The sequence below is a fragment of the Sciurus carolinensis genome, chromosome 13 (assembly GCF_902686445.1).
Source record: "Sciurus carolinensis chromosome 13, mSciCar1.2, whole genome shotgun sequence".
Lineage (NCBI taxonomy): Eukaryota > Metazoa > Chordata > Mammalia > Rodentia > Sciuridae > Sciurus > Sciurus carolinensis.
The window spans coordinates 87,457,942-87,485,526 of record NC_062225.1 but is presented as its reverse complement, the minus strand read 5'-3'; the positions used below and the strand labels follow the sequence as shown (position 1 = coordinate 87,485,526).

Genomic DNA, 27,585 nt, shown 5'->3' with positions numbered 1-27,585 from the left:
GCAAGGTGGTGTCAGCGTCTGAAAGAGGAAGTTCGCTAGCTGCCTTCCCCAAGGGCTGGCCAGATGGGCACCACAGCCCTTTGGGCCCGGCCCGCTAGGGGGACCTGACCCAGAGAGCCCTAGGACTGTAATTTCACAGAGCCTGGGGTGGCAGTCTGGGCTGTTTCAGGAATAGAGCTGAGAGTCCCTCTGGTGGAGCCTCCTTCTGACCCTGGACATCCTGAGATCTGGGCTCCTGCAGCACCCCCAGGGTCCTGGATCCCCCAGAAAGCTTGTGTCTGGCAGCCCGACCGAGTGCTGGCGCACGTCCTGGCGAGCTCACTGGGTCCTGCGCTTCTCAAGGGGACTGTGTTTTCCGCATCTGTCCCACGGGCAGCCCTCAGTGCGGCGCAGAGCTGGGGCCAGGTGCTCCAAGGCAGCTCCGTAGCTCTGCCCCAGGCTCCTTCCTTGGGGCCACGCCAGGTTGTGAGGTGGCCAAGCTGAGCTGGCACCTGCCCTTCCCATCTGCCAAGACCTGTGTGTGCCTTGGTGCAGGGCTGGAAAGCCCAGTCCTGTGATTCGGCTCTTCACCCTCTGTCCTCTGGTGTAGAGAGGCAGGACAATGACTTAGATTCCTTCTTTTTAACAGCTTTATGGAAATGTAATTCACACACCTACCATTTACCCATCTAGTGGACACAATGTGAAGTCAGTGTCGTGTATGCGACTCAGTTTTTTGATGTATTTCACAACTACTTGGAAACATCACTATGATCAATTTCAGAATGTTTTCATCATCCCAAAAGGAAACCTGATACCCTTTAACTATGCCCTCTTTCCCTCTCCCCTCTTCCTGCAGCCCTAAAACACTACAAATTTACTTTTTGTCACTATAGATTTCCTATCCTGGACATTTTATATACATGAATTTGTCCTTTGGTGTCTGGTTACTTAACTTAGCATCTCTGTTGCAGCATTTATCAGTATTTTTCTACTTTTTGTAGATGAGTAATATTCCATTATATGGCTATATCAAATTTTATTTTTCCATTTATCCACAGATGGACATTTGGGCTGTTTTCACACTTTTTGGCTATTATGTATTGTATTGCTAAAAACATTTATTTATGAGTTTTGGAGTGGGCTTGAAGTTTCATTTCTCTTGGGTGTATACCTATGTGGAGAATTTCTGGGATTATACAATAACTGTATGCTTTCCAAATGGACGCATAATTTTACATTTCCACCAACAGTATACAGGGGCTCTGGTTTTTCCTAATCCTTGCCAACACATGCATTGATCAGACTTTATAATCTAAGAAATTTTAGTAGTTGCGAAGTGGTATTTCACTGTGCTTTGTCTAATAACTAAAGGTGTTGAGCATCTTTTCATGTGCTTATTGTCCCCTTGTAGATCTTTTGAAAAATGTCTAGCAAACATTTTACCCTTTCTAATCAGGCATTTGTCTTTCTTTATTGAGTTGTAAGAGTTCCCACTGCCCCCACACTGGGAATTGAACCCATGGCCTTGTGCAAACTAGGCAGGTGCACCATCATCGAGCTACATCTCCAGCCTTATGTAAGAGTTCTTCATATCTTCTAGGTAAAAGTCCTTTATAGATAAATGATCTAAAACTATCTTCTCCCAGAACCAGGCTTGGTGGTGCACACCTGTAATCCCAGCAGCTCAAGAAGCTGAGGCAGGAGGATCACAAGTTCGAGGCCAGCCTAAGCAACTTTAGCAAGGCCCTAAGCAACTTAGATAGACCCTGTCTCAGAGTTGAATCTATCTTCTCTTTTGTGGTTTGGGCTTTGGTGTTTGGTCTAAGAATCCTTTGTCAAGCCCAAGACCCTGTTTTCTTTTACATGTCCTGTAGTTGAAATTCTTATGTTTAGATTCATTTTGAGTTAACTTTTGTATATGTGTGGAGCAAAGACCCAGCTTCACTCTTGGGGCAGGTGGCTATTCAGTTGTCCCAGTGCTATTTGTTGAAAAGATATTCCTTTCCACCGGATGGTCTTTCAACCTTTGCTGAAAGTCAGTTGGCCATGGATGTGGGGTTTATTTCTGGACTCCTGGTTCTCTTCTGTTTTTCATTTTGCCTGTCCTTGTGCCAGTACCACACTGTCTGGATTATTACTGCCTTGTAGTAAGTTTTGAAACTAGGAGGTGTGAGTCCTTGGTTCTTCTTTTTCAGAGTTGTTTTGGCAATGTGGGGTCCTTTCCAGTTCCACATGAATTTTATTTTTTCTACTTTTTTAAAATCGGTGCATTATAGTTGTGCATAATCATGGGATTTGTTGTTACATATTCATATATGTACACAATGTAACAATACAGTTTGGCCAATAACACTCCCCTGCACTGCACCCCCCATGTGAATTGCACCACACACCCATGTGAATTTTTCAATTTCTGCAGAGAAGTAAGCTAGGATCTTGGTGGGAGTGGCATCGAATCTGTAGAGCAATTTGGGTATTACCAACTTAATGATATTAAGTCTTCTGATTCATAAACATGGAATGTTTTTCTAGTTATTTAGATCTTTAATTCCTTTCAACAATGTTTTATAGTTTCTAGAGTAGGAGTTTGGCACTTACTTTGTTAAATTTGTTTCCAAGTATTTAGGGTTTTTTTTTTTTTTTTTTTTTTTTTAATGCTATTGCTTTGGAGTTGTTTTCTTAATTTCACTTTTGAATTGCAAGTGTGTGGGAATACAGGTTTTTAGGACAACATTGGGACTTGCTATGTCGCCCAGGCTGGCCGCAAACTCCTGTATTCAAGCCATCCTCTGCCTGGGCCTCTTACGTGGCTAGGACCACAGATACATGTCACTACACCCAGCTCACCTGATTTTTTCTATAATTGTCTTATATCCAGCAACTTTGCTGAACTTTTTTATTATTGTAATGTTCTTTAGTGAATTTCTGAACATTTGCTATACATAAAATCATGTCATCAGAAAATGGAAATAATTTTACTTCTTCCTTTTTGGCCTGAATTTCTTTTTTTTTTTTTCTTTGCTTAATTACTCTGTCTAGAAATATGGTATAATTTTGAATAGAAGTGGCAGGAGTAAGCATCCTTGTCTAATTCCTAATCTTAGGAGGAATGTAGCCAGTTATTTCACTGTTAAATATGATGTTAACTATACTCTTTGTCAGATTGAGAAAGTTCCATTCTGCTAGTTTTTTCAGTGTTTTTATCATGCAAGGGTGTTGGATATTGTTAACACTTTTTCTCCTATTGAAATGAGTGTGTGACATTTGTTTTCTTAATTAATTGACTTTGTATATTTTCGGATGGCAAACCAACCTTGCATTCCTGCAATAAATCCTACTTGGTGATGGTATAGGATCCTTTTTACATATTGACACCCTTGGTGTGCTACTATTTTATGAAGGATTTTACATCTGTATTCACAAAGGATATTAGAAAGTAAGTTTGTTCTCTTGTGACAGCTTTTCATGGTTTTATATCCCGGTAATACTGACCTCTCCTAATGAGTTGTACCTGTCTTTTCTATTTTTTGGAGGACTTTGTGAGGAATTAGTATTCCTTAAATGTTACAGAGTATTCAGCAGTGCAACCATCTGGGTCTGGGCTTTGCTTTGTGGGTAGTTTTCTAATGACTTGTCTTTCAAATTTTCTATTTCTTGAGTCAGTTTTGGTAGTTGGTGTCTTTCTAGTCGACTTAGATTCTTCCAAGCCTCTCCGTGCCCTTTCATAGTTGATGTCATTGAGTGCTTCCTATGTGCCAAGTATTTTTTTGTGCATTAACTTGTTTAATCTTTACAAAAACTTGATGAGCTCCATAGCATTTCAGATGTGGAAGGGAAGCAGGGAGAAGTGAGGTAACAGGTCGATGTCACACAGAAGGAACCAGGGACCAGAACCGGGCAGGGTTTGCATGGCCCTCTCCCTCAGCTCTCCTGCAGCTGAGCTCTGGGCCAGCCTGTGCCTAGCGCTGGGAGTGCACAGCGTGTGGGGCTGGTCACATGCTACATTGTTTCCCAGAGAACCCAAACCTAAGGAAGGGAGGAGCCTCCAGCCTACAGGAACTAAGGGCTGGGGCAGAGGAAGTGAGGTGTGGAAAGTGCAGGGCCCAGTGGGTGAATCTGATGAACTCCACTCCTAGGGGCTTCTTCTACACCTCGGTCTCCCAGGTGCTCAGCCAGAGGGCACCGGAACAGAGCGCCTGCTCATGGGAGCGGATGCACGGTGTGCAGGAGGAGTCTGGAGCCACACGGCCGCGCTAAGTTGTACTGTATGAGTCACCCAGGCCTCTGCATTTCCCGCTTCGAGAGAGGAAGAGGCCTGGCAATTTGTAAGACAATCACTAGACAGAAATCAGGAGCAACCAGACATAACTCCACATAATGATTTCTGCATAATGACTTCTGTTCCTTGATGCCATCTCCAGCCAGAGCTATAATCTTTAATCTGTCACTGGAATGCTAGGGGCTAGGGAGCCCTGTGGCTTAGCGATAGAACCAGGAGGAAATTTGCGATTCACGTCCATGGAGTGTTCCCAGGCAGCCGGGAGCCAGTGCCTCCAAGGTCCCTGGAACCAAGACTCTCCGGCTGGGAAGCCCGGGTCGGAGCTGGCCCTGGACTCCTCCTCTAGGATCTGTCCCACCTGCCTGGTCGTAGATGAGGATACTGACAGTGGCAGAGGTCACAGGACATGCCCAAGGTCACTCTGCAACAGAGCGGGTGTGGAAGTGGAATCTCCCCTTGCACCTTCCCACCCCAGAGCTTCCCCCTGAAGCCACTGGTCCTTTCTGAGGGACAGGGCGACTGTGATAGGAAGCGCCTCTGAGGATTAGAAGTGGCTGCCTGAGGTCAGCAACCCTGAGCATATTGTCATACAGGGCTGTCCCCAAAGGTGGGTGGTGGTGGAGCCTTCGTACCTAGACAGCTGAGGGGATGCAACCAGGCAAAGCCACTTGGCGTTAATGGTGCAGTGTGGCAGACAGTGTCCACCTGCTCCAGCTCGGGAATCGGAGAGCCCCACACCCCGACCCGAAAGGGGGTGCTCCTCACTGCTTCCCGTTGGCCCCGTAGTAGGAGTTTAATTAACAAGAATCACTGAGAGTGGGACCTGGAGTGGGGGACACATCTGGGGTGTCCCACGTCCTGCTTAGCGGAGTGTGACGGGGCCTGTCCCTGTCACCGAGGAGGGTGAGGATGACGGCCCGCGTGGCGGGGAGACGGGTGCGGTGGTGACAGAGACGGCACCTGTGCCTTCTGCTGCTCCCTTGCTGTTTCCTCGGGGGCGGCACAGAGACCCAGCCCGACCTGGCCTTGATTTCCCTGAGTGTCAAAGCCTGGCTCAGGGAGCCCAGAGCTTGAAAATACCAAGAGCAAACAGGACGAGGCAGGGCACAGGGGACGTTCAGGGCAGGGTCTCTGGCTCAGGTGACACTCGTGGGGGATCAGGTCAGGGTTCACCCCAGAAAACCCACAGAATGCGCAGCACCAGGAGTGAACCCCACTGCGGCGTGGGCTTGGGTGGCGGTGATGTCCTCTGTTGTAACAAATGTCCCGCTCTGTGTGGGGTGTCCACAGTCACAGAGGCTGTGTGAGGGGACAGGGTACGTGGGTATCTCCGCAGTTTCCTCTCAGTGTTGCTGTGAACCTACGGCTACCCTAAAAATGAAGTCCACTAAAAATGTGCATCACGTGTACGAGAGGTGTACACGCGGCTGGAGCAGGAGAGTCAGATGCTTGGCACCCACGCGGGCTGCGTGACAGCCATAACCGCCGCTCTGTGGGTGCAGGGCTCATGGGAGCTGTGGTCCCACAGAACCAACTGGAAGGAGAGGTGGTGGGCTGGGCGGGGGCGCCTGCATCCCACCTGACCCGAGGGCTCTCTCTTCCAGGGGCATGGTCTAGCAGCCCGGTGAAGCCCGCGTATCCAGCCCCTGGAGGTTCTGACCCCCACTCCGTCTCAGCCTCCACTTGGCCTCAGGTAAGTCACCTCTGTAGCCCCACCACCCCGGGGCTGGGTAGGGCCCAGGTGGAAAGGGTGGTTCCTGCCAACTGTGGGTCCCGCCCACGTGCAGCGACTTGACCCAGCTCAGCATAAAGACTAGGGAAGGCCAGAGGTGGGGTTGCGTAGGGGTCTAGTGGGGTCCTGCTGGGAAGGGTAGCTGGCAACAGGAAGCTGGAGCAGGCGAAGAGATGGAAGGCCTGTGGGGTCCCTGCCATCCTGAGGCCCCGGGCACCTCAGTGGGCACCTCGGTGCACACACAGCTAGTACTCAGTGACTCCCACCACCCGACAGGAGCGCCTGGCGGTCAGACGGTGCTTTCTGACACGAGCATCCTTAGCCATGGGAGGCAGGGGTCAAGCGATGCTCAGAGGGACAGCAGGTGATTCACTGCCCACCCCCCGTACACGCCTGCGTGCTGAGGCCCAGGGCCCAGCCTCCCCCACGGTGACACGGCCTTCACTCAGGCATATTTATTGAGCACGTACTGAGCGCCCGACAAGCCTGCAGGCTCTGGGCTTCCAATGGTAGAGAAACCACAACAAAGCCTGCCCCAGGGACCTTGTGTCAAGCAGGGGAAGGTGACACTGGACTCAACATACAGTAGAGGAAAAAGTGAAGGTAGGAACAGGCATCAAGGACGCTGCTGGGACTTCTGTTCGGGGTGGAGTCCTCGAGGAAGGCCTCACGGAGAAATGGCCGAGCGAAGACCCGAGGGAGGCTCGGGAGCGACGCCTTCGTATCTGAGCAGCAGCCATGCACAGGGCCTGTGGTGTGGAGGGACAGCCGAAGGTCAGCATGACCCGAGTGTCAGCAAGGAAGGGACAAGAAGAGGGTCAGACAGGTGGGGGCAGACACTCTCAGCACAGTGCGGACGACAGGTGCCGGCAGCGTGGTGCCACCCAGCACTGCCGTGGACGCTCCTTCACGTAGGCAGCTCTGCTCAGAGTTCCAAAGGTCGCTGTTGCACGTGGAGGTTTCGCTTAGCCAGCGACCTTCTAGAAGAGGCTAGGCTAGCAGCGGCTGCAGGTTTGGGTCTCTGCCGGAGCTTGACCCAGGCCCCCTCCTCTAGCCTCAGGCTGAGGCCTCCACCGTGCTGACAGGCCACAGGTCCCAGCGGCATCCTGGACAGCCGACCACACTGGCTTTCCTAACAGCCTCCTGCATGGATGCTTGTGGTCACAGGCAGGGCACCAGGGAGGGGAAATCCTTCCTCTGTTGGAAGTGGAGGCTTATTTTTAGGTTGCCTTGGGTGACTTTGCAGCATCACTTCCTGTGGGCATCCTCCACCCTCGACCGGGTCCCCCCTGCCCGGCAGGTGCTGTGGGCAAGGCACAAGCGCACCTGCTGCAGGCGTTTTTATGCACTGTGGTCAGTGGGGCCGGGAGCCGTCCTGCTGGCTCCTCTGCCGGGCCACAGGCACTGGCGTGGGGCCTACCGCCCGCCCGCCACTCTGAGCCCCGGCTCTGTGTCGGCCTTGGTGTGAGGTGCCGTGGCAGACCCCCGTGAGCTGGGGAGGAGGAGAAGGGAGAGAGAAGCAAGGGCGTTAGCCTCAGGCAGGCTGTCCTCGGTGCCCTGGGCAGGGCCGGGCAGGAGGCTCAGATGAACGCCCTCAGGCCGTGGCGCTCCCCAGACACTCCAGTGCTGTCCCTCCCGCTTCCCAGCCTCCAGGTGGAGTCCACACCAATCCTCCCTTCCCTTCTAGAGGAGCCCAGCCTCCCTGGGCACATGGCCCAGAATTCCTGGGACAGCCCAGGGTTCACATTTTTCTCTCTCTGTGACCCCATGAATAGCCTTATCAGACCTCGTGTGCGAATTTTTAACCTAGAAATAATCTCTGAGAACACAGGAGATACTTAACAAATATTTGCCCTGTTAATCTCCAGGGGCTCCAAGAAACTGGCTCTTGGACTGCAGCTGGACTCTGGGCCAGAAGGCTCTGCTGGAAACGTCAGAGGTGGGCGGGGCAAGGAAGGTGGTCCCCCAGAGGGCCTGGGACAGTGCTCGTGGGCCACAGGGCCTGGGAGGGGTGCGTCTGCGGGATTTGGAGGTTCTGGAAGGAATGCCAGCAGCTGGGCTTCTCCCTCCCTGCCTCCCTGACTTCCTTCCTTCCTCGCACCAAACAATCACTGTGCGCTTGCTGTGTTTCGGGGCATGTGCTAAGTGGGTATGGGATCATTCCCAGCTGTGCCCTGAGTAAATGGAACCTAGCTCTCCGTCCTTGGGGAAAACAGTCTGGGCAGGACCGAGGCTCACGAGTCTGTGGGTCCGTTTTGGAATGGCGCCTCCCTCTCTCACTCCCTGCCACCCGGCACCCTGACAGTGCCCGGCAGAGAAGGAGATGAATTGGGCAGGAGGAGGGAGGAGACTGGGCCTCACTCTCCGCACCAGAGCCTGAGCACTTTAAAGGCACCTCGTGCGTCTGTGTATCCCCAAACTCAGCTCTGTGGTTTCACACAGTAGGTGTTCCGTTAAACATGTCCATGGACACTTTATGTAGCTCTGTGTCACCCCCACGCCCCTGAAGAAGCTGTGGCTTCCGGGGGTGTGAGTTAAAGAATAAGGGTGGCCCGGGCAGCCTTTCTGAGCTGTCTCCACCCCCTTACTGTGAGCACATTCTCTAGTGGAACTCCAGACCGTGGCCACTGGGGCCATGAGGGGCAGCTGGCCCGTCCCCATTCTTGTGCCTGGCATTTCCCTAGGCCATTGCCATTTTAATGAGAATGACGGTTTTTATTTCTTCCCAAAGACGGTAGACATGAGTCAGATAGCACATGAGATGATCCCCTGGAGGTTTCCTTCCAAGTTTCAAACAACACAAAGTTTTTGGGCGGGTGCCTGAGAGCCTAAGTGGACAGCAGGAGGCATGTGCGGGGACCCCCACTCTGTCCCGAGGACAGAGCATCTGTCGGAACACGCAAAACCTCCAGAGGCCGTGCGGGTCTCAAAGATGCCACTCAGGTCTTGGCTTGGTGACACTTCTGCTCACAGACACGTGAGGCTGTGACCAAACCTTGTTCATCTGGGGCACGTGAATTCGAAATTTGGAATGAGTTCCTCTGGGGCCCATCAGCTGAGAATTTAGTGATCCCTCAAGCAGGGACCGGGCAGAAATTAATCTTTCTGCCATCGCCTGGGGAAAGAGCTGAGTGCGGCTGCCAACCAAGATCCTGGAGCGGGGACACAAATTCCTAGTGAAGTCGGCACACCCCTCGGGTTCTTCAGAAGGCCCCGCTGGGGATAGACTCAGAGACGTGTTTTGGAGCTGGGCTGTGCTTCAGGGACTGTGTGTTCCAAACCCATATTTAACAGAGGAGGAAAGAAAGTGTCAGGGCATGTGACTATCCCATCAGCCAGGCCTCCAGTCCATCTGAAGCTGAGGACAGTAGGGTTCTCATCTGTTCACCACAAGGCCCATTCATCCCCACCCTTACCTTTATTAATTTTTTTAAGTTAATCTTTATAAATTTGAGTTGCTCTGCAAGTAATTAGCCTGAATTCCTGGAGTTCAGAGTTGTCTCTCTCCTTTTCCCCAACTGCGCCTCCTCCCCACACTTGACCTTTGTTGATCTGTTCTTTTGTTCCGTGTTGTTCTAGACTATTCTACATTGTTCTTTATTATTCCATAATTTTTAATATTAGTCTATATTCTGAGTCTGTTCATGGCCCACAAAGGTGCCTGTAGAGGTAACAGGCCTAGAACTGTGTAGCAGGAACAAGGGACTTGCTGGTGGTAGTCTCCCTAAGGGCCTGTGCCCGAGGGACAGGAGCTGGAGCCCCGCCCCTCCCCAGCCACAGCCTGTGGCCTGCCCTTCTCAGCCACTGCCCGCCGCAGGCCCTCTCCTTTGGACGCTCTTGCCTCTGAGCTCTAGGTCCCTCCTGGAGCGTCCGTCCCACCCCTTCTTCACCAGGGAGAGCTTCACCGACCACCCGAGCTCAGGCGCCAGCCCTCCCAGCGGCCCCGGCCTCTGCTGGCCCTTCTCCCGCCAGGCCCGGTGCCTGCAGGTCTTTGGTCCTGAGCTGCATGAACCCAGCAAGGACACAGCAGTGGAGTGAGCGATCGGAAGCCTGGCCCACGTTGTTCTGAGACCGGGAACCTCCGAGGGGAGTCCGGGTGCAGACCTGCCATCAGGAGGGCCTCCGCGCTGACCGCAGCTCTCTCCAGCCCAGGGCTGGGCCGAGCGTGTGCACGTCTGTGTGCCAGGTGTGGTGCGAAGGTGTCCGGGCAGGGAGGGGCGGTGTGTGGTGCACACGCGTCCCCGGCCCACCCCAGCCCGTCCAGGCACAGCGATGATTTCCCGTCCCTCCTCAGGATGCTGTGCGTTCTCTGGGCAAGTGCAGAATGGTCCCCTGACCTTCGGGTTCCCTTTGAAAGGGGTCCAAGCCCCCCAGGACACATCCTGCCACAAGAGGAGAGACCTTCGCCCTTCTTCGGCCCCCTGCCCCCGGTCCAGCAAGCACAGAGCAGTGCCCGTGGCCCAGATGCTGGGGCCACTTTGCCCGGCAGGTGCCTCGGCAGCGTGAGCAGCTGCAGGCTCTGCGCACTGTCCCTGACTGTGCTTCCTCCTCGTGTCTCTTTGAAGCAGGGGCGTTACAGTTGCACTGACCTGCCCCAGCCGGATGTGTCTGGGCCACTGTGAGCCCAGCTCTCTCCCTCCCCAGGCCTTGAGGACCAGGTTAAGCCACTGTGCGGGGCGTGCCAAGTAGAAAGGGTCTGCCAGGAAGTGCAGGGAACTCCAGGGAGCCCAGCCTGCTGCCTGCAGCTCCCGCCTGCTCCCGTCATATTGTGAATAAGCTCATTAAGTGCGCCTGGCGTTCCTTTTATCATAAAAGCTGTGATAATACCTCCATGTGTTTGATGCTTTCTGTCTGTCGGAGCCTTTTACAACTTCGTGTGCCTTTATCCTCACAGCTGCACCGTGAATCAACAGGTAGGGACCCTTATTCCCATTTTGCAGTCAAGGAAACTGGAGCCCAGAGAGGTTGAGAGAGAGCTGGGAGCATTCAGCCGGACAAGGGGAGGGTGGAGGAGAGAGACCCTGCTGGCACCATGGGCCTGCCAGCTGCACTCCCTCCTAGACAGCCAGCACCTGACCGCAAGCCCATTTTACAGAGGAGAACACCAAGGTGCGGTCTGGAGCTCTGAGGCTCAGGCACAGCCCTGCCTGACTCCAGGCCCCGCTCAGCACCCTGCAGAGCTGCTGTGTCCTCTGGGTGTGTTGGGTGCTGGCCACCAGCCAGACGAGCTGAGTCACTGACGAGCAGAACCTGCCCTGGAGGGGCAGTTGTAATATTTGTCCCCCGGGTGGGGCCGTTGCTCACATCCTGGCCCAGAACATGGCGATGGAGTCAAGATCTAACTCCGACCTGCTGCTCTTCCCACCCAGCCATGGTTGAGCACGTGAGTCATTCCTCAGCTCCGAGGAATCCTGGGGCCGGTGTGCCCACTCACACGCAGCGCGCACAGCTGAGCCAGGGCGGGGGCCTGACAGGGACCAGCAGCCATGCTGGCTCTGTCCCTCCAGGACTGATGGCACAAGAGTCCATCTACAGAGGGACTGGTGTGGGGCAACGGAGGCCTCAGGCCACGGTCTCCAGCTTGCTTGGCCTCTTACTCGTCCTTCCAGGGTGGCCGAGGTGCCGTGCTTGGGTCCTGAGAATTAGAGGTTGAGTGAGTCAGGGGTTTTTCCGCATCCGCCTTTGAGCTTTTACTGTGCGATCGCACGGCAATAAGGTCCCGAGCCCTCGACTGGTTAATTCCCTCCGAGTGTTTCTGTGGAGTGTGGCCCCTGGGGGGGGGGCAGGGGCTGGGGGAGACGGGAGGCCTGGCCTCCAGCGTCTCCCAAGCTCTCCCTGGCCACTTCCTCCCGACCATGCTGGGCATTCTTCTCTACCCCTGTGAACGGGGCTGGCCTCTGCCCTCCTGACTGCACTGCCAAGGGCTGCAGGGCACCCAGCTCCTGCCTCCCTTCCCCGGGCCTGACCCCTGGAGAACTCCAGCTTGGACTTCACCTGTCACATCACAACAGAGCACGCGGGAGGCAGAGGCTGGCTCCACTTGGCACCCAGACTCTGGGACCCGGGATGTCTCTTTAGGAACAGCACCTCCGTCTGGTGGGTGTGCCAGGGTGAGGGGGCACAGCAGGCACAGGAGGAGCTCTGGGTCATCTTCGCCCAGCACCTACCTGGCACCAGCTGGGTGTGAGGGGCAGATGGGGGTTCCTGGGCTCTGCCACCAAAAGCCCCAAACTCACCTGCAAAGCAAGGCTCTGCCCAGGACTCTGCACTTGGATTTCCGCCCGGCTCCCCAGGCCTGGCCCTCCCCCAGGGGATCGCAGCCCCCTCCTGGCCTGGCGTCTGTGGGAGCAGAGGGCCTGACCGGGGTGGATTCTCGTGGGCTTTTACTGTTGACTCTCTTTCCCTGTCCCATTAGCAGGCTCTGCGAGGGAAGCTTCGACCTCGTGGGCACTTCCTCTTTCCCTCCTCGTTATTCCCAGAGGCTTGAGTGTGGGCTTTGCTAACCTGCCCCCCTCCCCGCAGGGCGGCAGCCCAGAGTCCTTCACGAAAGGCTGTGATGAGGCTCAATGATCGCTGGAGAGTAGCAGGGAGACCCCCACCCTGGGAGGTGGAGAAGAACACAGCTTGGAGGGCAGCCCTCCATTCTGGCACCCTAGAAATTCAATTAAAAAATGTCTGTAAATTTTTTTCCATTTTAAAGGCTCAACCCAGTGTGTTTTAGATTGAGGACAGTTTGGGCTGGCCACATGTTGTTCCATAGCCACCTGTGACTGGTGGTCACCGTGCTGGACAAAGCAACCCCAGGTTATAGATGGAGAAACGGAGGCACCCATGCAGGTGGCAGCAGTGAGCTGGGGCGTGGCAGGGGCCCAGTCTCCAGGCTGAGGTCTGGGGAGGCTGCCCGACTCCGCCCTCTAGTGTCTGCCCCGCTGCACTGCGCCTGCCCCTGCACCGTGTCCCTGGCCAATACAATCTTCAGGACAGGACTGTCCCCTCCTCAGGGAACTATGTCGGAAGCCAACACTGCAGGTGGTTTGATTCTCACCTGCTTATTTGAAGGAAAGAAGGACACAGGCCAGAATTGTTTTGAAAACTGCAATCAACCCCAGGACTGTGGCTCGGCCCCAGGAGTTTTTATCCAGGGGTCACAGGGCAGTGGAGCTGGAGCGGGGGCCGTTTCTGCCTCCCACCTTCTGTTCCACCCCAGATGGAACCGGCTCTCATCTCAAACCAGCCCTCGGAATCCCTTGAAGTTCAAATTCACTGCGAACTTCTCCAGCCTCCTCCTGAGCCCTGGCCCTTCATGGGGACCTGGTGTCCCCACCTCCCCATCGTCTTCCCTCAAGTGTCTTAAGTCTGGCTGACCCAGCAAACTTCAGAGTCTGGAGTGATGGGAGCATTTTTGAGTGATGGGGTGAAAGGCCACCCGTGCCTTGGCTGGTGCTGAGCTGTGGTTCGTGGGCCTTTGGAGCGCTGGGTCCCGGGGCCTCGCTGCGCTGCTGATGAACTTCGCCATCGCGAGGCTTTCATTTGCCAGCAGTGCCAGCTCTGGGCTAGATATCTTCACAGGGCTCCCCAGCTACGTGTTTACTCTTTTTTCTTTACAATTTAGCACATTAAGAACAATAACAGAGTAACTGAGACCCAGAGAGATGGGTGTAAGTCCTACATTAACTCCCTCCTCCAGCTTCCATTACCGAGAATTCAGACGTCGCCGCTGCGCTCAGAGGCTGTTGCCTGTCTGCTCTGAGTCCTGCTTGAATATAAAGTGTTTTAAGCGGAGCAGGAGGAGGCTGTGCCCTCAGATAGGTTACTCTCCCCCGGGACTCCCATTCCTCGCCACCCGCCTTCCTTGGATATGAAAGCGACACTTTCTGATGAGTGACGCTGGGTTTGCCAAACGACCAGAGCCGGTGGCCATTTCTGCTGGGAAACGTGAGCAGCGGCTTTCTATCTCGCTTTTTGTCTGCCATTTCCCAGTCAACCAAGCATCAAGGAGCCTGGCTCATTTGCTTAATCAATAATGGAGGGGTCACCCCACACAGGGCTGCTCTGCACCCCTCTTCCTTGCCCCGGAGCCTCCAGGAGAACTAAATTGAGGTCCTTTGTATTAAATATTTCATCTGGGCCTTTGTTGAGCCCACACGAGCCACCCCAGCGAGTGACTGAGGGCGTGTGTAGTCGCAGCTTTATTTGACATTCCTGGGCTCCGTTTAATGGCTTCATAAAAGTGAAGCTGTCCCGACAGCAAGTTTACCAGGGAAAAAGCAGCAGTGGACGCCAGCTGAGAGCAGCTGGGGCCTCCATTGCTGCTGAGGATCTCAGCAGAGAACGACCCTGGGAGAAGACAGGACACGGGAGGAGGCCCGTCCTCTCCTCGGACACCCCTGGGCCCACAGCTGCCTGCTGCAGACCAGCACAGCCTCCCTGAGCCTCAAGCCTCGCCCTATGGAGATGACGTGGCCCCTGCCAGCTGAGCAAAGCAAGACCCACTTCCCAGTCCCGGAATCTCTGCCAGGTCTTCCCGGGATGTGGCCTGTGGGAACTGAGCCTTCAGCAGCCTTTAAAATCCTCTTTGTCCTTCAGTTTTGATTCCAGTTGCCATCTTCCTAGCCAAACTACCTAGTCCCCCGCCCTGCCCAGGACTGAACGAAACCCCCCAGGAGCCCCACTTCATGTCACTTTTTAGGGTTCATCCTGTCTGTACATATGCCATACGCAGCCTGGGGATCCAGAGAGCAGGGCCCTGCGCCTCAGCCTCAGCCCAGGACCCGGCACTCCCAGAGCCCAACTAACTGGAACATGCTGAGCACCCGGCTCTGACCACGTAGCGGGTTTCTCTGGAGAGTGCCCTCCCGGCCTTGTCTGCTGATGATTCTGACTGGCCCTCCTGCGCTTGCTGGGCAGGGGGAAGGAGGCTGGGGGCTCTCTGTTGGAGATTTTCCCTTGACTTCTCCCTTTTCTCTTGGTTCTTTGGTCTGTTCCCTCTGGCCCTGTTCCCATCCTGAGTCTTGGGAAGCTATTCCTCCTTTTGGAGATGGGGGGCTGGGTACTGGTCAGGGCTGAGACAACCCTGAATCTCAGCACATAGCAGGGCACAGGTGTATCTCCCGATGACAGCGGGTGTGACGGGAGAGGAGAGGACTCTCGTCCACGCACTCCCTCCAGGACTCGGGCATCTTCCTCTTAGTAATCTTCCTCCTCCACCGGGGCGTTAGGGAAGAGTTAGTCCTCGTCCCTCAGGCACCCATGATACCCAAGCACCAAAGCGTGGCACTCACGCACCCTCTGAAGGAGGACTGAGGAGATGGCACCCCAGTTGTTCTGTGGGCTGCACCTCAGGAGGTAGCCTGGCTGAGAAAGCCTGTGGGGTCTGCTCCTCCTGGAGCCTCCAAGTGCTTCCCAGGATACCCTGCATCCTGTGCAGGGCAGGAGAGAGTGGAGAGCGGGCTGCACCGGAGGTCAAGGGCCAGATGCGGGCGGTGGGTGTCAACCCTGCACACACTCCATTGGCCAGTTGCAGTCACAGGAGCCCATCTGGCTGCAGAGGAGGCTGGGAAATGTGGTCTGGCAGCTGGCCAGGGGGAAGGAACCAGAGCAAGAGGAGCGGCCGCCGGGGCTCCGGCTGTTTCCTACGCACGTGGTCTGACTTAACACAGATCTTTTTCATTTACTGTAAATGTACTCAGCAGAAAGCACCGGACTTCAGAGGCTAAATCTTGACCTTTTCCGGGGTTAGCCCTGCAGTGTGATCCTCTTTTGGGGGGCCAGGCAGTGGCAGCAGCCCCAGCTCCCAGTCACCCTGCAGTTGCCAGGGGAGCCCCACCGAGATTCCCAGTGCCTGTGCCAGGCGGTGATGCGGGCAGGTTGGGAGTTCTGGGTGTGTTTCCAGCCCTGGCGTTTGGGATGCGGCTGCCATCTTACTTGCCAGCGGCAGCCCCGCGCTCCCTGCGGCACTGAGGGCCCTCCAGTCTCCGCCTTCCGGAAGCAGCCTCCGGCCAGCGTGGTCTCCTCCTTCACCTGCTCCCCATCCCTCCCTGCAGGCACCCAGGGCCGGCTCCCTTGGCTCTGCTTGGCCTCCGCCTTTCCCTGCCCACTCTCCACCAGGGCGTGGGCATCGCCTCATGGACGTGGCCAAGGCCATCAGCATGGCTGTTGTTTTGTTTCTTGTTCTCCTTGTTGGGGGAGGTTTCATAAAAAGGGGCAAAACCAGCCCATCATCCAGAGCCCTACACTCTTCCGGGGTGTCCATGCCATGGTCCCAGGCCTTCAACAGCTGGGCCTTTGTCTCAGTCTTGTCGCCAGCAGAACCCTTTCTCTGCATGAGATCAGATGCAGAAGCAGACTTAGCCGCTGCTCTGGTCAGTGGCGGGTCCAGAGCGAAGGCCCAAAGGCCTTTCCCCTCTCCCAGTTCCACGGACCGCACCTCTGCCCCCGCCACCCCACGCCTGAGGAGGACCTCTGGGGCTCTTGGACACAGTCTGAAGGTCCCCAGGCAGTCTCCCTCTCCCTCTTCTCTCTGACACTTGAGCCCTCAGCCTTGCACCCCAAAGAGGGTCGTCTGGGCTCTACTGGAACGCCAGTCTGTTGACAGCTCCTTAGCCCCGGGGGATGAATCTGAAGGCCTGGGTGTGTGTGTGCGTGTGTGTGTTTGCATGCACATGCACACAAAGCTGCAGGGATGCCCTCAACCACACCTGCTCAGTGCTAGGCCCAGCTGGAAGCCAGGAGAAAGAAAGTGGGGCCGGAGACAGGGTCCTGGGGTCACGCGGTCAGCCTCTGCGACACACACGGAAGGAGCTGGGGAAGCAGGCAGTGTCGCCAGCAGACCACGCCCCCTGCCCGCTGCCTCTAGTGCTTACGGCTGGGCCCCTGTGACCTGGAGCCTTCCTGTCCACAAACATCTGCACTGCAGGCAGAGGGGAGCTACACGTTTGCCACTTCAATGGCATATGTGTGAACACAAATCACAGACACGTTCTGAGGCCAACCCGTGCCTTCAGTCTAGAGGGATTTGGTTTTCAGTGAGGCGAGTGGATTCTGAATGCAGCGACCCTCGGCTCCAAGGGTGTCACGGAAGGGCTTGTTCTGAAGATGAGAGAGCAGGAATACTAACCAGGGGATGAGACCAGCCCTTAGCCAACTAGGGCAGCCCGTGGTGGCCACCTGGCCATACTGCCTTGCCCTCCCTGGGCCATCCTCCGCCCTGGCCACACGCAGCCAGGCCGACCAGGGCCCAAGTCCTGGCCTCACCTCTGAGCAGCTCCAGGGCTCTCCAAGGATTCGTTTGCTTGTTGGTAAAGTGTGACTAATAAGTGAAGTTACTGGCAAGTAGGTGCCATTGTCCAAGGATGATGCTTCTGATTGTCCCCTCTGAGAGTTGGGATGTTTGTCGCTGTCCCCAAGATACCCAACCAGAACAACTCTGAGGAGGAAAAGTCTATTTGGGGCTTATGGTTTCAGATATTTTGTTCATGGTTGGCTGACTCCATTCCTCTGGGCCTGAGATGAGGCAGAACATCATGGTGGAAGGGCGTGGAGGAGGAGAGCTGCTCAGCTCATGGCAGCCGAGGGGGAGAGACAGAGGGAGAGAGGGAGAGAGGGAGAGAGGGAGGGAGGGAGGGAGGGGTTGGGGGAGGTGCCAGGGACAAAATAGAAACCCCCAGTGCATGGCCCAGTGACCTGCTTTCTCCAGCCACATCCTGCTGCCCAGTTAGCACCCGATACAGTAGTAGTCCCTTCAAATGACCAATCCAGTAAAAGGGATCCACCAGTCAGGTTGTAGCTGTTTCCTCTGAGTGCTCCTGCGTTGCCTCACACGCGAGCTTTCGGGACACCTTGTGTGGAAGCCGTAGCGGCAGGTCAGGCGTGAGGGCCTGCGCACAGCGCTCCCTCTCCTGCACCTTGACTTGCAGCGGCCCCCACCGGCCACTCTGTGGGGTCTTGTTTCACGGGTGTCCCATCCCCAGAGCGGGGCCTCCTTGCTCAGCGGCAGCCTCCCCAGCTCACCTCCACTGTCCCCAGGCACAGCCCTTGCCTGACCCTCGTTCCAGAGCTCCCTGGACAGCCCTCTTAAGACAGCTCATCTGCTCTACCAGTTTGGGGTTTTCATAGACTGGCCACTCCCAGGCCCAGCCTCGATGCCCGTGTTCCCAGTGTGGCTTCAGCCGTGTTGCTTCTCTTGTCACTAAACTACGCTTCCAGAGAGAATTATCCATGCCACAAGCCAGGACACTTTCCAGCCAGGCCCCAGGGGGGGTCGGAGCCCTGGGCAGGGGGGCCAGTGGGGAGGTGACCCCCTCCACACATTGTCGTGGGTTCGATATGACTCCTCGACTCTGTGCATCAGGAGCCACACGTGTCCTCATTTGAGGGCAGACTCAGTGCACCTGGGGAGGTTGCTCCTGGGCTGCGTGTTCGGAGCTGGGCCTGGCTGGCAGCCCGCTCCCAAGACCCAGGCTGCCCCCCAAGCACAGGCGGCCCTGACCAGGAAACGAGAGGAGGGCTATGTGGAGGGACTGGCTTCACGCTTAGGATCAGCCTGAAGGTAAAGCAGAAGGTAGAGTTTGCAACCTTGATGAACGAGAGGTTGCACAAATGTGGAAGGAGAAAGATTCCCTCACAAGGAGGGAATCGAGAGGCTGTCTGGCTGCGTGGCTACTGGTGTTTTTGTATCTTTGTTCTTTGAATAGGAAATGTGGGCACAGAGTTCAACATTTTAAAATTGCAAAAGGGCTCACGGCCCCGAGGCCCCTGTCCTTCAAGCCAGCGTTCCTTCCCTGGCCCAGGGTGTCATTCCTAGTCAGTCCTCCCAGGGACGTGAACACACGAGCGCAGATATTTCTTTCTTTTTCACAAATGGCAGCAAGCTCTGTACATCATGGTGCACCATCTCTTTACACGCCAAGAGCCATCTTGAAGATCGTTTCTTGTCAGGACATAATGGGGCACCCGGGCTCTTTGTCATTACAGACAGCGGTACGGGCAGGGGCACCAGCACTGTGGTCTGCCCAGGTGGAGTGTATGTGGATAGGTTTCTGGAAGCAGGACGGCTGGGTCAAAGAATGCACGTGTGTGGTTTTGAAAGATAATGTCAAACTGCCCTATGAGGGGCTAGAAAAGGAACGTCAAGTGCCACAGTTAAAGTCATAAAGATGAAAGCAAAGCGTGTCTGTGTCGACTGGTAAAACCTGGGAAAGAGGCAGAGAAGAAAGAGGAAGTGGTGACAATGTGGGCGAAGTGCCTTTCTTATCTTTCGTTCCAGGGATCCAGTGCCTGCTGTTTAGAATTCGTGAATGTACAAGCAGCTCAGAGTGCCTTCCTCTGAGCCTTGGGTGGAAGTCATTTTCTCCCCTCCCCCCATTTTTCTGTGTGCTTCAGAAATGACTGAGCCAGGCTCACGTGTGAACGGGGCGGGGACGTGGAGACTGCATCAGTGTCTCCTGGAAACATCGCTAGGGCCTCATGCAGAGCAGCCGTGGGCTGTGCTCTTAAGAGCAGCACGGTCCCAGGTCCCCATGGGTGCCCCATTTTTTGCAATTACCATTCAGAACAGCACTTCCTGCTTCCTGCTAATTCTAGAACATCTCCCACCAGGGCAGTTTCCCAAAGGCAAAATAAGGAGGAGGGGGCTCCCTAAAGTTTTCTGGACGCCTCTTCTAAGGATAAAACATAATCGTAGTAAAAAAGAAAATAACAGCGCAGAACCAAGGGCAAGGCACGGGCCCGCATGGCCACGTTGCCCTGAACCAGTGAGGGATGATGAGAGCGAGGAATTAGTTTAGTCCCCTTGGCTCGTACGGTGCCCGGGGGCATGGGACAGTGCTCCTTCCGTGGATTTCAGGTTGCCCTTTCCCTCCCAGTCCCACATTCCCAAGGTCAGACTCTGCCTTGCCCCCTGAGCCTGGTCCACACTGACTGCCCGGCAGCGTTCTGGCTTTCTCCACGGGACACCGAGCCGGGAGCACCTTGTGATCTGGAAGTGCTCCCCTTGGTGCTTGCGGGACGGTGGTCCCGTGCGGGTCCCTCCAGCCCGTGGCTCGGGAGGCAGAGGAGGTGCTCAGCCAGCTGAGCGGGCAGGCAGGGTGCCGCCCCGTCCCCAGTGTCGCGCCCACCCTGTCCTCAGGTGCAGCGGCGGCCGCCATGGGCAAGCAGAACAGCAAGCTGCGGCCCGAGGTGCTGCAGGACCTGCGGGAGAACACGGAGTTCACCGACCACGAGCTGCAGGAGTGGTACAAGGGCTTCCTCAAGGACTGCCCCACCGGCCACCTGACCGTGGACGAGTTCAAGAAGATCTACGCCAACTTCTTCCCCTACGGCGACGCCTCCAAGTTCGCCGAGCACGTCTTCCGCACCTTCGACACCAACGGCGACGGCACCATCGACTTCCGGGAGTTCATCATCGCGCTGAGCGTGACCTCGCGGGGCAAGCTGGAGCAGAAGCTCAAGTGGGCCTTCAGCATGTACGACCTGGACGGCAACGGCTACATCAGCCGCAGTGAGATGCTGGAGATCGTGCAGGTACCGCCCACCAGCCCGCCTCGCTCGGGTCCGCCACCAGGCCCGGTCACTCCCGCAGGTCCCTCCTGGGGCCCGTTTGAAAGTGATCAGCTGTCACTGACGAGGCAGGTCCTTACAAAGAGCCGTGATAAAAGCCACATTTATTCATCTGCTGTACACATCAGGCCCCGTGGTGAACCCTGGGATCAGTTTTTACCTCCAGACCTATGAAATGGGTCGTTTTCAACATGGCCCAAGTTCCAAGATTCAGAGAGGCGATTTCATAAGAATTTCATAAGAAAGCTAGGAATCACATTCATCCCTGGGCATCTGTCGGGGGTTAGTCTCAGGACACCCACAGAACGGCTCAGTAGCAGAGACGATGGTGTAGTTTTGCACAGAGCCTGCATGGTTCCTCCCCTGTGCTTTCCATCAGCTCTAGATCACTTACCATACCTAATACAATGTAAGTTCAGTGTAAATAGTTTTCACACTGCTTTGCTTAGGGAATAATGGCAAAAGAGTCTGTGCGTCTGTCAGATGCAACTTTCTTGTCAATATTTTCTGTCTGCAATTGGTCGAGTCACGAATTCAGGTCCTGCAGATATGGAGGGCTCACTGTGACCACCACCCCCACTCAGCATTCCCAGCCCCAGAAGGTCCCACAAGCACCTTCCTGGCATTGTCCTGACCCCGACCCTCAGCCAGAGCTGCTGTCTGCCTTCCCCCATCACAGCGAGGTGATTCTGTGGACACTTGAACTTTGCTCTCATGGGTCTGACTGTTCTCCACATCCAGTCTGTGAGGTCCATCCAAGTTGTACCGGTGGCAGGGACCTTCTCATCCGGGAAGGTCCCGGCTGCCGGGAGCACCCAGTCTGTCTGTGCCTGGCTGACTGAGGGCTGCTGGAAAGCTGTCATCTTGCCCCAGATGCCCAGAGATGTCCCCTGAGCATCCCTGTACGCTCTTGCAGGCCATCTATAAGATGGTGTCTTCTGTGATGAAGATGCCGGAAGATGAGTCCACTCCAGAGAAGCGAACGGACAAGATCTTCAGGCAGATGGACACCAACAATGACGGTAGGGCAGCCTGGGACCCTGTGTCCACATGGTGCCGTCGGGGCCACAGATGTGTCTGAGACACTCCCCTCCTCTCCGTGGCTTCTCAGCCTCTGTAGCCCACCCCCACTGCTGCCACCTGTACGGCTGTGCTGAGGGACACACAGGTCCAGTCAGGATGCCCTTCTTTGTTCTGGCTCCCTCCGTTGGTATCATGACTCTGGGCATGTCCCTGGTCCCTCGGAGCCACAGTCTCACTTATAAAATGGAGGTGACCACGTTCCCATGGGTGTGCTTGGGAAGGGAAGACAGGCTCCTGGGCCTGAGGTGTTAAGCCCAATGGTTCCGGTTCACGGGACCCTGGGAAGCTGTCCAGCCTGGCTTGTCATCACCCTGAGACCCGAGGCTCCCCAGATGCCCTGGGCCTGAGGGAGCTCTGTCAGGTTGCGCAGGTGGCCTTGTCTGCCTACACCCACGGAGCCTGGGGCCCTGGGTCATGCCGCTGCTCCAGCCCTGAGATCGTCTGTCCTGCCCGTGTGCTGGCTTTGTCCAGCATGGCCCCAGAGCCAGGTCTGCTTTGCTCTTGGACCACAAAGAGAAGCAACATTAAGAAAAGAAAATGCACCCTGGGTTGTGCTGAGATTAAAAATAAGTTAATGCCCAAAAAAGTGCTTTGATAAGCCTTAAGTGCACCGAGCAGGTGAGTTAAGCACTGAGCCCAGCAGGAGACGGGGCCTCTGTGTAACTGCAGGCGGTGGAAAGCATTCCAGGCAGCAAGAGGCAGTAAAATAAGATGCCTAGCATTGCCTTTGGGCTGATTTAAAAGGTGTTCTCTACTTCCTGGTGTGCAAGAGGCGCAGGGCTTGGGTTCCTACAGACCTGTGCTTGCTCTTGGCTTTCCTGAGCCTTAGTTTACTCCTCTATAAAATGGGGAAGATAAATCCAGTCTCACGTGGTTGGCAGGCCTCAGTGGGAGGATACCTGTAAAGCTCTTAGCGTGGGGTTGCCCACTGTGCCAATCATGGTCGTTGTTCTTGATTTCGAGAGTGTCCCAAGCCCAGCTGCCCTGCCCTGCTTGCCAACCTTCCCCCTCCTCTTTGGAAGGCTAGCTGGGCCTTGCTGGGTCCCCTCCCAGCTTCTCTATGAACTTAGAAGCTCTGTGCCGCCCCGTGCTCACTGACAGAGAGCCTCCCCCTGAGCCCACAGCCAGCCCCTCGGTCCCTGGAGCTCGGGAGGGCGGGATACTGGAGAGCCTGGGTGCAGCCAGGGCACAGGGCGGGCAAGGCAGCCCCCAATCCCTTGGGCTTCTCAGTGGTCCTCTCAGGAACTGGCGACACCCACAGTTTGTCCCACCTCCCCAGTTGCCCGACCTCTGGCCTGGGCTGAGGGCTTACCCTGGGGCAGGGTCCTCGCTCTCTCCTACTAACTTGTTCAGGCTGCACATGGGCGAGCACATGGTGCTCAGGACCCTCAGTGCTGTGCCACCCCATTCTCTGCCAGGAGGACTGGAACTTTCAGGGATACCCCAGCCTCTCCGCCAGCCCTCAGAGCCTTCCTGGGCAGGCTCAGGGCCCTCCCATCTGGAGTCCAAGCTGGGCTTACCCAGTCACTCCTCAGCCTCTGACTGGGAGACCTAGGAGAGGCCTGGTTGCCCCCCGAAACTCTTACACACAGCTGAGGAGATGCACCTGCTGCCTGCCACCAGTCATAAAATCACACCCTGGGAGAAGCCGGAGCGTCCTCTCAGCAGTGGGTAGGAGGAAGGTCCCTGTTTACTGGCTGCATAACAGTGGCCACTGACTGACTCCCCCAGTGCTGGACTGGACTCTTAAATGAACCTTCTCTTAGCCCTTGGGACGGTGTTGCCTTCACCCCCAGTTGGAGTGGAAACCCTGAAACATGAAGCGGTCCAGGCCGGCCTTCGGCATGGAACAAAAAACCCCGGGGCACTTCCACCATGCACTTAGCCTGGGCTGCTGGCACCTGTCACCCATGCCACTGTCCAGTGATGTGCTCATGGTCCCATCGCACAGCCACAGATCCCCAAGCAGAGACCACTGCAAGCTGGGGTCCTTCCCCTGTCCTCCAGAGCCCTAGCTCCTTCCCCTGGTGGCCAGCTCTGAATGGACACATCTTGCTGATGGAGTCACAGAACAGGTGGGGTCACGATGCAGTCGGGTTCGCTAGGTGTGATTATGGGAAAGGTGGGCTGCCGGCGGGCAGGGGGCTGACAGGCACGGCCACCCCACGCAGTGGATTGTCAGGGCTGCCCCAGGAGCACGCAGCGGATGGCCTCCGTGGCCTGAATTATCCACGGGTTAGGAACAGAGGCTGACTTCTGGCCGAGGCACGCATTTCTTAATAAGTGAAGCGTGGGGCCATTTCACCAAGGATTTGAAGTCCTCGGGCCGCCCTCACCTCCAGGGCTTGCTGCCTTCCCTGGCACAAACGTGGAGTTGCAGATGCTTTTGCAGCGAGTAGTGAAAGCAAAACGTTTTTGCTTTTAGTTTATTTCCAGAAATGCCCTAGAAAGTGAGTGAGTGGAGACTGGACGTTGTCCAGTTTCCAGGAGGCTCCCGACTTGGCACAGAGGAGGTCTCCCTGACCTAGTGTTGTTCCAACCCCTTGGAAGTACAGAGAAGGCGTCTGACCCAGTTTCTCCACCTCTGTCCACAGGCAAACTGTCCCTGGAGGAGTTCATCAAAGGCGCCAAGAGTGACCCTTCCATCGTGCGGCTGCTGCAGTGTGACCCTAGCAGCGCCAGTCAGTTCTGAGGCACGGGCCACCGGACAGTCACGGAGAAGCACAGGCTTGTCTTGCCGTTTTCAGCTTTGCTTGCAAAAGTGAACACCTCCACAACCAGGCCTGCGTCCCGGCCCGGAGCCAGGCCACGCGCCGCACCTGCCTGGCCAGCCGGCTGCACCTCCCTCCTCTGCCTGACCAGTGCGACCTCCCTCCCCTTCCGCCCAGCCTGGGCCCTTCCCAGGCAACACCCAGGGATGTGATTCCACGGAGGGTTCGAGTGTTCTCAGCTCCGGGCACCTCTGTGCCTGCAGAGAGCCCGGAGGCCAACACCAAGGATACTAGGCAGGACTTCCCAGGACCGTGCTGAGGCCAGCTGACTTATTTTGTGATCCCAGGTGACTGTGGGCTAGGTGGGGACAGAGACCGATGGAGAGCGACAGGCAAGCCCTTCCCGTGCATGGCTCCACGTCCCTCGTTCATTTTCTCTGACCAAAGCCGCTTGCACGTATATATACTGTGGTCTCCTTTCTTTTAATGTATAAATTATGTGTATGGTGAAGTGAAATGTAACGTGTAGCTCCCGTATTTAATGCCTCCAATTGCCTTTGAAGCATGGTCCCCTCGCGGCCTGTGACCCTCCGAGCCTGGTCGTCTTGTGGTATTTATGCCCTCTCCATTGTACCATCCGAACGGAAGTGCGCGGGCCCGGGCTCTGGAGACCTGCCGTTCTTGTGAATGCAGGCATCGTGTGGTCCGTCCTCCCTGTTGATTGGTCTGGCATTTCCGGTATTAAAATGATCAAATCAGCGAAGTTGTCTGCGTTTCGTTGTTTGCTGGGGGAGCCCCATCTCTGGGTGCCAGTCCCCACTCTCCGGGAAAGGCGGATCCCCGGGGCCCAGCCGTTGTTGGCGAACTTGGCCCCTCTCCTACCCTCTGGCTGTCGCCATGTCTGTAAATTTTGTGCAGCCTGTTTTTCAACATCTGCCTAATGCCAAGAGAGATTTGTGGAAATAAAATATGATTGTTCTTGGCAGGTCTGGCTGACAGGCTTCTGCCCACCCCCCGCCCGTCCCCTCCCGGCTTAATCAGTAAGGTGGTAGGAAAGCCACAGTCAAGAGGCGAGGCACGGCCCCGGGGCATTGGCAGGGTTGCAAGCTGGGCAGACCTGGTTTGCCCTCCTGCCTCCTCTGTCACTGTCCAAATGTCAGGTCCCCACACCTTCATGAAGGTGCTACAGCCATGGGGTGTTCATCTCTCGGGCCCAGAAGTCCAAAGGCCACATGCCACAGGCTTGGCAGATTCAAGACGACACCGGTTGCTCCCCTCCCCCACTCCAGCCTCAGAGCCAGCTTTTCGACTCCTTGAGGTCCCCAGGACTGCGTCCTGGAGCACCCAGAAGCCCTCTGCTCTTCATCCGAGGAGGGAGTCATTCCAGAACTCTCCCTGTAGCTTAATATCTCCTTGGCTGAAACCATTGTGCCTGTCCACGCCAGGCCAGTGCCAGGCCAGTGCCAGGCCAGATGACTGTGACGTGGCCTTGCCTGGCTTAGGCCAGTCAGGACGAGCCCTTGGCTGAGGGGCGCCCAGCTCTCTCAAGAGGCAGGAGCTCCAAAGACAGAATTGAGGTTCTGTTGCAAAGAAGGGCACCTGCAGTGTCACCCACGCCCAGGGCCCCGGCGTCCCTGCGGCTCAGTGGCTCCCTCTGCACAGGACAGCTCAGGGTCCTGTGTGTGGAGCGCAGGTGTGTGGGGGGCCGCCTTTCAGCAGGCCTCCCATGAGCAGCTTGTTGATTTTCGTCATCTTGATCCCTCTTAAGACTCCAGGCCTCTTAACAGAAAGGGTGTCCACCTGCCAGCTGCCTTCTGAGCCAGTGGGATTGTGAGACTATTTCGTGGTGAAGTTTCCCACTCGCCCAAGACTGTGAGCCTTTTTAGTAACCTGGTAGGGTACGGAGGGCATGGCCAGGGTACCTGGGTAGGGTCAACTCGCTATAAAGAGCAAGACGGTGCCTTTGGCAACTCTGCCAGGCCAATTGAGTGAGGGGCTGAAGTTTTACAAAATATAACTAGGACTGGCAAAGGTCAAATCCGAAGGGCTTGTTGTGGGGAGGGCTGTTACCATGGGAACAGTGGTGGATGTCAGTAGGAAAGAGTGCTATGTGGACCAGGTTTCTCCAGAGGGACACAGGAGGGATGCACATGGATCATAAGGTACTGGATATAGGGAAGGCAATCATGAAAGCTGGAGGGTCCCCAGATCCGGCAGCCCAGGGGAGTTGATGGTCTGAAGGCAGGAGATGGGTGTCAAGCTCAAGATTATTGTACAAAGGTCAAGCTCAGCCTCTTCTCTGGGCCTTCAATGGATTGGAAGAGGTCCACCCACACCAGGGAAGGTACTCTGCTTTGTTTGGTCTACAGATTTTAATTTTAATCTTATACAGAAATACCCTCACAGACACACCCAGAATAAAGCTTGACCAGAAGTCTGGCACCTGTAACGGTCAGTCAACAAATGAAATTGACTGTCACAGGTGATTGTTTCCAAATGTGGAAGACGTGAATCTGTGGGTCCCAGTGGACCCTGCCCCAGCAGGAGCTCACTGAAGTCAGTGTGGCTCTGCAGGGAGTCTACTGCAGCCTGGAAAAGGGGGCCACAGAGATGGTGGCCGTAGGTCAGGAAGCCCAGCTCAGCTGGCCTGGTGGCCCATGCCTATAAACCCAGCAACTCAGGAGGCTGAGGCAGGAGGGTCCCAAGTTTGGGGCCAGCTCAAATTTGAAAAATGAGAAAAGAACTGGGGACATAGCTCAGTGGTAAAGTGTCTACTATCAAAAGTGATAAAGTTCCCAGTATCAAAAAAAAAAAAAAAAAACCCAGCTCATTAGAGGGGGAGATGACCCAGAATGAACCCCAAACTGTCACCCATACTGACTCCCCAGCAGAAATCCTCCACAGGCTCCTCTTGCCAGCAGGAGGCTCTGCCAGGTGACTGCCACAGTCCCTCCTCCCGCCCTTCCTGGTGACGTGCAACGCTGGCCCTGGGCTGGTGCCTGGTCCTCATGCCTGTCCTCCTGCAGGCCTCTCTCCTGCTTCCTCCTTGCTCCTGGGACCCCACCATTCTGTGCAGGCACCTCAAGTTGGTTACAGTCCCTTGGGAGTTGCATGCATTCCCCCCTCCTGCACACAGGAAGCCCGTACATGCCTAAGTGAGGCTTCAGGAATGTGGACTCAACGAACCTCAGGAACGTGGCTCTGGGTCTAGCCTGCTGGTCACCGACTTCCCCAGGAACCCC

General features: G+C 55.8%; 1 protein-coding gene across 2 annotated transcripts in view; it reads left to right on the top strand.

Moving 5' to 3' along the window:
- Window positions 1–25,102, top strand: part of Hpcal1 (hippocalcin like 1) — a 92,820-nt gene extending 67,718 nt beyond the window's left edge. For both annotated transcript variants that reach the window (XM_047522367.1, XM_047522368.1), the window contains exons 2-5: window positions 5,866–5,954; window positions 20,119–20,513; window positions 21,466–21,571; window positions 24,227–25,102. In XM_047522367.1, the coding sequence (XP_047378323.1) occupies window positions 20,136–20,513; window positions 21,466–21,571; window positions 24,227–24,324 (582 nt within the window). In that variant the 5' untranslated portion in view covers window positions 5,866–5,954; window positions 20,119–20,135 and the 3' untranslated portion in view covers window positions 24,325–25,102. The remainder of the gene's footprint in view (window positions 1–5,865; window positions 5,955–20,118; window positions 20,514–21,465; window positions 21,572–24,226) is intronic.
- The last annotated feature ends 2,483 nt before the right edge of the window (window positions 25,103–27,585 follow it).